This window comes from Watersipora subatra, chromosome 10 (assembly GCF_963576615.1).
Source record: "Watersipora subatra chromosome 10, tzWatSuba1.1, whole genome shotgun sequence".
NCBI lineage: Eukaryota > Metazoa > Bryozoa > Gymnolaemata > Cheilostomatida > Watersiporidae > Watersipora > Watersipora subatra.
In genome coordinates this window covers 31,649,160-31,661,253 of record NC_088717.1, presented here as the reverse complement: position 1 = coordinate 31,661,253, position 12,094 = coordinate 31,649,160, and the positions used below count along the sequence as shown (strand labels likewise).

The 12,094-nt window shown below is 36.4% G+C and overlaps 1 protein-coding gene across 2 annotated transcripts in view; it reads right to left on the bottom strand.

The window, feature by feature from the left end:
* The window catches only part of LOC137405923 (spectrin alpha chain-like), a 67,491-nt gene extending 63,173 nt beyond the window's left edge, over positions 1-4,318 (bottom strand). For both annotated transcript variants that reach the window (XM_068092392.1, XM_068092393.1), the window contains exons 1-3: positions 4,295-4,318; positions 3,295-3,401; positions 1,283-1,368 (exon numbers count right to left, since the gene is read on the bottom strand). In XM_068092392.1, coding sequence (XP_067948493.1) covers positions 1,283-1,368; positions 3,295-3,380 — 172 coding nt within the window. In that variant the 5' untranslated portion in view covers positions 3,381-3,401; positions 4,295-4,318. The remainder of the gene's footprint in view (positions 1-1,282; positions 1,369-3,294; positions 3,402-4,294) is intronic.
* Positions 4,319-12,094: the final 7,776 nt, after the last annotated feature.

Genomic DNA, 12,094 nt, shown 5'->3' with positions numbered 1-12,094 from the left:
TTGCTGGGCAACATCTGTCAAATAATGCCAACTATAGATGGTTTCTGCGGAAATAAAGAATACTAGCTAAGACAGTGTGAAGGAAAAGGTATCAGCTTTTCAGCACCAAGCACCTATTTTCCATATTGCATCTATCATTGCTATGCTGCTCACAGCGCAATAGCAACTCAGTCTGAGAAAAGATCAATAATCTTTCTATCAAGCAGCGAGGTTTTGCTATCTAATCAGAAGCTACACACGCTCAAGGCAGGCTCAATAGAGGCAGACGTACAGCTCAAGGCAGGCTCAATTGAGGCAGACGGACAGCCAAACAAATGCATCATATGGCAATAGAAGACAGTGACCCACGGCTTCGCACTGCATGCACTGCACCCAGACGCTAACTAGGCCGGCATACAGCTAGTAGGTACTAGAGATGTAACAGCCTGTGCATTATTAATATATTTCGACAGAAACTTAGGAATGCTAATTACTGTGAGATAAGGGCAGAGGTGAAATCTCTACCATAGCGTGTGCCAGCTCTTGCTACAAACGCTTCCCGTATAAAGGGGCTTCCCGTATGAAGGGCGGGCAGATCAACTAACCCTGTGCTAATTAGAATTCCGGCAGGTGGTTCTACCCCTATACAGCTCGATGTGAAGAATAAGTGAAATACTTATTCTGCTGGGTAGAGCTGCTGATAGTTGCTTACTTGACACGATGCAAAGGATGAGCTATGATTATTAGTCAGCATTTGCTTTTAGTACTGATTTAGCTAGAGAACCTATTGAGCTTCAATCATTGCATTTCCATGCGTTATCATTTGTATTAATAATTATTTTTGCAATGAAATAATTTCAGATGAATTTTTACACAATCAAAACTTCGTAAATCTAAGCGATACCATTCTAAAACCATAATAAGTTGTTCACAAACTGAAACAGTGTAGTTGCAGTGACCATTTTACACAGTATTTAACATGTTCTGGTTGCTGTGTTTATATTGATTAATAATAAAAGTGATGCTTTATTATGTTATTTATATAATTAAAACATTAGTAGTAATAATATGTCAAAGTTTTGGTTTAAAATAATGTTAAATTAAATCTTTACAATAACATTCGGATACATTTACAGAAATCAATTAGCATGTTCTTACAAACCAAATACTGCACACAGCGGTTGAAATCTTTTAAAGGGTACCCTTTCATAGCACCATGATGGATGTTTATATGGTGTGAAAGGATGCTACAAAAGGCCAAACTTAGAGGCAGATAATCATAACCGGCAGATAACCGACTCACCTGCATCTCGAATGAAAAACTGATATCGTCGTGCATCCTCCAGTAGCTTTCGCCTAATATTCAGAGCATCTTTAAATGCAGCGTATCTAAATAAGAAAACATTGATATATTACAAACTTACAACACGGCTGTAGAAACTCAGAGGCATAGTTCAGTTATGCTACATTTGCCATATCACAAGCAAAAGTGTGCTCTACCTAATATATGTACTTCGGGCATGATAAACTTGACCAAATTATACCAAATAGTAAAGGTATTGCAGAGATTGTATGATATATTCTTCAATGTGATTGACAATGATTGGTGATGAAATATTCTAAGATTAGAACAGCAGTAGGTCAGCAGCAAGTCAACAGTAGCCCTCGTAGTAGTGACTATGAAATTTCATTGCCAGGTTATGATTGCAAAAGCTTAGAGTTGGATTAGCCATCGCATAACCTGATAAATAGAATAATTATTGGTGTATATTTGCAACTTGGTTTCCAACAGAAATACCCTAGGACACTTATGTATTCGCGGCATCTAACTTTCGCGTTTTCGCGGTGTCATCATCTCGCGAAAATTTAATGAGCGAAACTAAACTATCATAACGAACGAGCGAAAACACGAAGTTAAATAGCTTTGTTCATTGATATCCACAATAAAATCGTAATATTAGAAATGCATGCAATTTTCGTCTGTGGTTGGGATAAATGGGAAATTTTGTAAACTCATTATAGCTAATACACCGACTGAGCAGCATGGCAAAGCAAATTAAGATTATATCAGTTTAGTCACCGAATTTGTAACTGATGAGGATGAAAGTCTGGTAGGTGAAGTCATAAACGTGAAGAATAATTATTGTAGTGATGAATTTTATTACCATCCAAAAACAATATCAACCCTCATCAGGTCCAACCACATTATCTCTTTCACTGCCAACCATGTACAAATTCGTTACCGGCCTAGTGCCAGCCATTTTACCGAAATTGCCGATATTGCTTTATGATATGTATACAGTATTTTTTCAAGTTCTACTTTAATTATCTGTATAATCACGAAAATCTAAATTGGCTATTATGTCATCAACAACTAATTACCTGTTTTATGACTCGCGCGGGGTAGTTAATGAACTCACACAAAAATGTTCGTTTTTAGATTAGAAATTCTCAAACAAAGGTTTAAAATTGCTTCATTGTTTTAGGCTGATTTTATAGAGAAATCTTCGGACAACACAGTCAATTTCATAAAACTCTTAAAGACCGTGGGTTATGTGGTCAACAAATAATAAAATCAGGCTACCACACAATTGCTGAGAAAGTCCAAAAATGTGTTTATGACAGTGGCCCCTAGAAAACGCATAAATGCGTTTATGGCAGGGTTATACAGGGTTATACAGTTTTGGTTGTGAAGTTGGTTGTTACCTATCTATTTTCTTCTTCTTGGGATTCGAGTGTGAAAGTCACGGCGGGAGGGACCTAGACGTCATTGATAGTCTAAGAAACAAATGGCAGCAAGTGATCAAATTGAATTGTCGATCTCACCCACACATTTCAACCTGTGGTTTACAAATACGAACTATTCCCAAATTGAATTTTTTTCTTTTTAGTGAACTGGACTTGAGGAATGTAATGTTTTTTCCACTGCATTTATTTTCACATCACTATATTTTCGCACTCATCAGAGCCGCGAAATTAAGTTGCAGCGAAATTTTACTACTCACGAAGTGCGTAGTGCTACTCACGAAACTAAATACTAGCGAAATATAAGTGTCCTAGGGTACATCTAAAGAATGCAATGCAGAAATGCCATAACCTCGGCATATGTTGAATGCTGGACAATGTAGGTCAACTCATACCCTGCATATCTAAACTACCAATCAAATCCAGACCAGTTTCCAGTTAGTTCAGGTAGAAATCCAATAAATTAACAAAGCTGCAGTACATGAAAGAGATAAAATGTTTAGTAAGACTTATAATTCTCTGCCGAAAGGGAACACAAAAAAGTCACTTTTTTGTTCAAGTTCTACAGACCTTCCCAAAACCTGATTTCTACGTTCCTGAACATCTGCAGCTGTCTCAAGAATCCGAGTCTCATCCTTTACGCTCGTATCAGTCATTTTTTCTTCTTAAAGTAATGTCTGAAAAAAGAAAGATTGGTCCCTGTTAGTACATTTATAAGATAATATCATAAGTGATATACACCTGATTAAAACGAACAATAATTTGATAGCGTTACCTACATTACATTCTTTTTTTATAGCTAATCAACTGTTAATTAACTGTTATGAAGGCTTACTCAATCACAGTTATGCAACAATGTTTGCACTTTTTCTTGTTAAATTGTGCTAGCATGCTTTACATCAAAATTGGAGTACCAGAAAAATGTTTAAAACGCTATAGGAAACAAGAAACTTATTTAGGCCATTATTTAAATCATTTTCAAATGAAAAAAAGGCCTAAAAAACTGTACATATTACATCGGTATTTTTAATCCGCAGGACAGTGAATCAACGCCCTGCTGCTAACATAACAGATTGTTGACAGCGAATGCCTACGAACAACTGAAGCCCTAACGACAATATGTTGTATCTCTGTGGTAGATTCCTACTTAACACAAATAAGACATTCCGCTTATCAAATGTTCAAGGGCGCGCGTCAACACCAAATAGCTATGGAACCTCTGGAGACGTTTTATCGCGATTTTGTCTAACCGTTGATATGATTTTATGTCCTAAATACATCTAGGACATAGTTTCATTCCAATAAAGTAGCATGTTTAATGGATAGTACAGCTAAATCGCAATGCAGTAAAGCAAATATGTCAAACGAAGTTTCCTTAAAACATATGCATACCGTAACTATTACACGCAAGAGTTGCAACGAAAAAGCTAAGCTTTAGATGGACAGTTAGGGGCATCGGCTGAACTAAAACAATTTAGGGGATTATATTTTAAAAATCTACCATGCAACGTTTCATAAATCATGTTTTGCAGGTGACGAGTTATAGAATAAAATCAAAAAATCAGCTTACCACTAGAGATTCTGTCCGTACCCCTGCGATCGAAAATAAGAAGTAAATGAGGTCGCACTGATGTCGTTTAACGAGAAGCTCACTATACGTGTTTGGACTGTAAGTTATTGGTTCGTACATCAATGAAGGTTTTCGTACGTCGCTGAAGTTTTCTCCGATTCTTTACTGATGTTAGTAGTTAGTTAGTTAGCAATCTTTTGTTTTGCTGATAACAAAATAACAAAAAGCCTCTATTTGCAGGCATATTATACAATAAAATGGAGACTGTAGAAGTATCCTGAATGCAAGATAGTAGTGAACAATTAATATTTAGGTTGAGAGTATTTGTATAAAAATTAAAAGAAAATTTACATGAGAGGATGACTTCAAATAAGTAATGCATGATAACTTATACAAAAATAAATTGATTGATACTAGATACAATGGTTTATGTCTGAAAAATAGATCCTCTATGAGTATTGATTGTGACAAGATTGATTGTTATTAATAATTGGATGACTATAATATGATCTGTACCATCTGTCTGTTTCAGTATCGTTGATGACTTCTATAGTTTATCTGCATTGGGTTAATTATGTATGCTTTCAATTGAATCGGCCGCTTTCATGTACAAATTCTAGCAGCTGCTGATAGTTGTGAGGGTTAGGGAATATTTTCTTTCTTAGATTGATGTAATTGCTGGATCTGTATAGGAAATGGTCTACTGTTTCGTCCTCATCCAGGCATGTGCATGTTGGTGTAAATGTTAAATTGAGTTTGTAGAAGTGATATTGTAAGGTTGTGTGGCCTGTGAAGAGCCCCGTTAAAATTGATATTTGTCTCCTTGGTAATATAAGTGGAATAGGTTTTTTCTCCAGATGATCTGATTCGAGGTCCTTTAATAAACCAGTGGAACAGTGTCCTGTTATGAGATGAGTTTTCCATCGGCGTTGTCAATCATTAATTAGTTGCTTTTGAATAGTGGATCTTCTAAAATGACTTGCTGACATATCTGCTATAGTCGTGTTTCTACCATTTAGACTTACAATGTGAGAATGTATTTTTTTCTGAAGTTTACTTTTTGTAGATAACAAAGTTTTTGCGAAATAACTTTGCCCTATTGCCATTCTACAGTATGTGTATATGTCTCTGGAGCTTAAAGACTCAGCTGTAGGTATGTTTGTGATATGGTGGAGTGCTTCCGTTGAGGGATTAGTCTTTGCTCCTAGTATGTCTTTCAAACAACTATGGAGAGAGATGTCAGCTTTTTGATCCCATATAAAGCTATTGTAAAACACTTTCGGTATTATGGTTGATTCTAGTATTTTTTTAGAATAGTATGGCTTTAACCCTGCATTGATGAACGGGAGAAGTAGTCTCCATTTTTTGGCCAATATCGCTTTTGATTCTTCTCTTTGTGTGTTGAATGTTAAATTGGAGTCTAGGGTTAAACCTAAAACTAGTAGAATTGGTAATGTTTATGTTTTCTCCGCTGACTTGAAGTTGTTTTGGGTTGCAGTTGAACCAAATAGTATCTGTCTTGAAACAGTTTGCTTTCATGCGCCATTGTTCTAGCCAGTGTGTGAGCTTCGTGCAGTTGCTTTCCATTGTTTCATATAGTAGTTTTTCATTTGGTCTTGAGCAGATAACTGAACAATCATCTGCACAGTAGTTAATAGGTAATTATTTATTTTGTTGATAACAAAATAACCAAAATTCTTTTTTGCAGGCATATTATCAAATAAATTGGAAACTGAAAATATCATGAGTACCATACATTGAACTCAAACCCATGGAATGGCAGAGGTCATTCACGAGTACGAAAATCCGGCCGACGCCGTTGTCAGGTACTGTTTGAGTTAATTTCATTGTGTTCAACGTGAGAAAGAATTCTAATTTAAGATTTAATAGCTATGGAAGATCACGAATACACCGCTAAATCAAAGGAACAGATTACTGAGGTTACTACTAATCATTTATGTAAGAGAGAGAAGGGTGTAGGTGCACAGTGCTATTGCTATTCCATGAACTGCAAAAACCGCGAGAATGGACTTTCAAAGAAAAGGGCATGACATTTCACAAGTGAGTCACTTCCATACCTGCCAACTCTCACGCATTGGGCGTGAGACTCACGCAATCATCCCAAAGAAAAAATGAAAATGCGTGAGATTTTTGCCTCAATTTCCACAGTTTCATATATAATATCATTGATACATCAATTGCCCCAAAACCAAATCTCACGCATTGCCCCACTCTTGGGTTGGCAGGTCTGGTCACTTCTACTACTAGTTCTATTACTATTGCTAAAGTCTACGACTACTACTAGTTGTGCTACTACTAGTTAGTACTGCCACTAGTTAGTTCTACTACACTAGTCACTGGGTGAATGAGAGTCGATCAGTGTCACTACTGAATGTATGAGTTTGACTGTATTTTGTTGGTGATTAGATAAATTTATAAGCTTGTGAGTGAAATGTTCTTCCTTCAGAACAAAGGTTTTTTATAATTTAAATTTTGAATTTTTTTATATTAATATTTTGGAACTATAAACCATTCGGTTATAAATTTCTAAATATTTATATTTGAAAAAAATGTTTGTCGTGCCTATAATATTATTTATTGTTGTACCTGGATATAGCTAGCAGTAAGGAGATAAGAGTAATAATACTATTGTTTTTACTACTGTTGCTAACTAACCACTACAGTTTCATTTTAATTTTTAGATTTCCAAACAAAGCAACTGAGAACTCTCATTATTTACAATGGTATCGCAACCACAGAAGAGTGAATAAACCGGATCCTTGGGCACTTATCTGCAACGAACATTTCAATGATCCATGTTTTGACAACAGGTTAAAACGTTCGACTGAAGTCATTTAAAGGTAATATTTTTCAATGTTGAATGATGCTTTTCAATGATTGAATTTAAAACCATATTGTCAAGCACAGTGCTTCAAGGTTGTTCAACTTAAAGTACATATATCTGAAAAATTTTAGAAACCTCAAACAGCACGCAAAACAGTGACAGCTGCCGCAGCAAGTGCTTATGAATATGTCGGCAGCTTAGCAGTTGTGTGATCTGTTTTTTGTGATTCTTCATCTTCATTTCTGGGATTTAATGTCCAACGCATAAATTATGCTGTCCTTTTGTCGTGTTGTAATAAAAAAAGTGGATGATAAGTACGACACTGAGTTTCCACCATTGCCGTCGCAGAACAAAACCCTTAAAATGAAAATGATAGCCCTGAAAAGGGCTGAGGTGGTTGGTGAGACTACTGGCACTCAGAAATCGATTTTGACTGGTGAGTCCAGTAGCCCGAGAGGGTCACTGTCGTCCCCGATAGGGTCTACCGATGGGCGAATGGTCTTGGACTCCACTTCATGCTTGTAAAAGCGAATGAGCTGTCAATCAGTGTGTACCCGTATTTATAGACGTCAGCATGCGTAAGAGAGTTGATGACGTCTTTTCTAAGCCTATAACCCGGCAGCTTCAAATTGCTAACTCAACGAATCTATATTACGTTTGTCGCAATTCAGACAAATTTGAATAGTCATTTATAAGGCGCACGCTTAACACTTGTCCAATGTAGAGTGTATGTATGTGTGATACTAGCAATTTTTTTTATGTTAACCATTTATTACCATATTGTTCTAAGATTTGCATGTTACTATACAAACACTAAAAAAATTATTAATACTCGTATTGCGTGATTAGTTAGTGACAAATGTTATCGTTTTTGTATTCGAAATATGTTATTGTGGAATTGGTTGACCTGATTACTGTGCAGCCAATCAATTGTAGATTTTTTTTCGGGATTGCTATATAACCTGCCGATATTATCAGTGTTGGTGTGTTACTGCTTGGTACTGAGAGATATGACACCAATAAAGATACTGCGTTCTTTACAATAAGCTCTGCTTGAGTTTCAAAAGCAAATAGTGTATAACATTTTTGTCACTGTTTCTGACTTTAGCATTGTGATATTAGCCAGCGTATCATAGCTGCATTCACTATAAGTGCTATTGACCGAACATCAAGAATTATTGCGCTTGGCTTGCTAGGGTGTAATAGTTGAGAAAAGACACCATCGAGTTTGCTTATTGGCTCGCTCTCGAGTCTGTTTATCGGCTCACCCACGAGTCTGTTATCAGCTTACCATCGAGTCTGTTTAGCGGCTCCCTCTCGAGTCTGTTTATCGGCTCACCCACGAGTCTGTTTATCGGCTCACCCACAAGTCTGTCTATCGGCTCACCATCGAGTCTGTTTATCGGCTCACTATCGAATCTGTTTATCGGCTCACTCTCGAGTCTGTTTACCGGCTCACTCTCGAGTCTGTTTATCGGCTCCCTCTCGAGTCTGTTTATCGGCTCACCCACGAGTCTGTTTATCGGCTCACCCACGAGTCTGTCTATCGACTCACCCACGAGTCTGTCTATCGGCTCACCATCGAGTCTGTTTATCGGCTCACTCTCGAGTCTGTTTATCGGCTCACCATCGAGTCTGTTTATCGGCTCACCCGCGAGTCTGTTTATCGGCTCACTCTCGAGTCTGTTTATCGGCTCACTCTCGAGTCTGTTTATCGGCTCACTCTCGAGTCTGTTTATCGGCTCACTCTCGAGTCTGTTTATCGGCTCACCCGCGAGTCTGTTTATCGGCTCACTCTCGAGTCTGTTTATCGGCTCACTCTCGAGTCTGTTTATCGGCTCACCATCGAGTCTGTTTATCGGCTCACCATCGAGTCTGTTTATCGGCTCACCCACAAGTCTGTTTATCGGCTCACCCACAAGTCTGTTTATTGACTCATCGAGTTTGCGTGAACTCGCTCTTGAGTTGGGAGTTGTCTATCCTTGTCGAGTAGAATTTACTTCAGTGTTTTAACTGTGTAAATGTTTTTTCATTTCCTAATTGTTGTAATAAAACTACATAATACCCCTGCAAATCATAAATTTCAAATTGATAGCAATAACTTGCAATTTAGAACACAAAACATCTTTTTGAAACAAAAAAATCGATTTAAATAAAAAAAATCAAATACAGTGCACCCTCGAGATACGATGTTAATCCGTTCCAAGGCTGGCATCGTATGGCGAAAAAAATCAGATGTCGAGGTATAGAAACCATTGTAATTATACAATGGAAAAATACAAGGTAAAAATCATCCAAAATTTTATAAAAATGCGGTACATATTGAAAATTAGTAACAAAATAATATATTAACTTATGTTTTAGTATGTATTTTGAATTAGTTTACTGAATTTCAACTTATTATCACAAAGTTTTATCCTTCATAAGTTTCTCTCTTCACTTTCATTATAAAATTTAGCGTGTCTGGTTAAAACATTTTTCAACCGGAATTCAATAAGAAAGGCCGAGCGATGCAGTTATCGAAAGCGGCCTCTCACACACCTGACCATTTAATGGCTTTCGAAAAGAAAAATGAAATTTTATTTACTATTATACAGGACGTACATACTTTTGGAGTAACGTGACTTTAGCTAGTACATGTAGCGAATAAAGCAGAGAGGAGGTAAAAACGTATCAATGTTAATTATGTTGCTTTACACTTGAAGATTAATTTAATACGTAATGAAATGGAATTTTTAGCAGGCGAAAAAAAGTTGTCTAGTCCTGTCCAACTTTTCTTCTGATTTAAAAGAAAAAATGCTGGTGCAATGCAAAAAACTGCTAGCTAGCTAACGCTTGTAGAAGGATCCAGAGAAGGTGCTACAGTAGTTTTTCTTGTATGAAACGTGCACAAGAATCAATGTAACCATACGTAAAAAGTTTGTACGTATTTATTCACTAAAGGACAAGACTTTAACAAGTTTCAGAAAGTAATGTGAATACATCAACTATCTTGAGTAGCTAGTTATATGAGTTACATACATACGATGAATTGTATTCACATAGGAGATAACAAGCCCATCTGCAAAGACATGGTTAAACAAGAAAATAAAACATAAAATCAAAAGGAAACAAATAAAATGAATAAAATATGAAAAACATGCCACACAAGAGATAAATAATATATATTATACATGTATTGTTTTAATGTACCATTCCACATCAGTAAATTAAACACTTGAAATATTTCTGCAAATGTGGGGGTTTTCTGTATCTTCTACCTTTTCGCCCTTACTAATTGGTTGCTCCTTTTGAATGCTGATCGTGTGCATGGCCTTCTAACTCCTTCAAATCTTCAGTCGTAAGCTTCTTCTTGTGCTTGCTTTAATGAGTTCTTGTTTTAATAATAATTGCAAATGCTGATTGGTTGCAATCATATTCCTTGACAATGTTAATAATACGGGTGCCTTCTTCTTATTTACGACATCCAACTTTGTTGACATAGAAATCATTTTTCCTTCGTTTTGTATCAGTCTCAGATTCCATAGCTAACGAATTAAATGTAGGTACTCGTAGTTATATACGTATGCTGACTAAAAGTTTATAGTAAAAGAGAGTATAACGCTACAAATGAATATTTCCTCTCGCTTGAGTGTTTTACACGAAATTTTCCTCGCGGAATTCTGACATGAGAGAAGTCAATCATCGTGTCTTTTCTAAACGTTCTGAAAATGTTTTCGGCACACTATGTTTTGGTGTCTTTTTTATTTCGACGTGCGTTATAAGCACACCGACCGCCAAATTTTAACTCGGGCGAAACTTTTCTCACAATCGCATAGTGAAATAAAATTCGTATAGCGAGGTGAAGATCTCACGATGCTTGACTTCGTAAGGTGAAAAAATCGCATATCAGGGTAATCGTATCTCGAGGGTACACTGTAAATCAATAGAAATTGATTTTTTTGATTTAAAAAAAAGTCATCGATTTTTAACAACCTTGCCTACAACACAACAGAGTAAGACATGGTGAATCTTTTGATACCAAATAACTGTAATGTACATTTTGTTGCAAGTCAACCTTTAAGCTTTATGCCTAAGATGGGTGTGAATGACTTCCAGTGAAAATTGTCACATTTTCATTTTACATAGCGATGTGGTAGCATTTTGAGCTGTTTTATTTTTGCTTATTTTATTAGTTGTATTGTTGCATATTAAGGGTACTATGTTTATGTGAATAAGACATTCATTTTTGTTGATTTTATGTAATTGTTATAATTGATGCTTTTGTTTAGGTGGTTGGAATAATAATCCTTCTGTTACTCAGTTTAAGGCTACCTTTCGCAAACTTATTAGCAAATGTGGTGCAAAATCAGATGCTATTAAAACAGGTAATGTTACTGCTCAGAACGAGATTCTCATCATACAGGCTACTCCAGAAGTTGATCAGTTTGTGGAACTCAATGATTTCAGATGTCAAATTTCTGTTATAGGTAACAGTATAGTCTATATAGCTGGCTACATTGTGCAAAAGCTAACTAAAGTGCTGTCGTGGCATTGGCCGTCAGTCACTGGTTACCACTAAGTCAAGTATCCAGTACTGACATCTCTATACTCTACTCAAGCTACAAAACAATGGAGGATTGGTGCGTCCATCAGACAATGTCATCAGGATCCTGCTAGTTGCAGATCAATACTTTTGTATTCATACAAAGCCAGATCCACTCCATTGTGTAGTGTATTTTATCAGTCGTGTAAGATCTAGCGATGTGTTATGCTTTGGGAAACACCTTACGGATACGGCAGATGGCATATCCAACCACTGCGTCATTGATGAAAAACCTTATTCAGTCGTTTTATGATCTCCGACAGCATCATTATGCTAAAATTCTACACTCAAACTGCAAGGTGCATCTTTGTGGCATACATTACTAAAGTAGTATTTTTTAAAGGCCAGTAACAATGTAATCACTGTAATA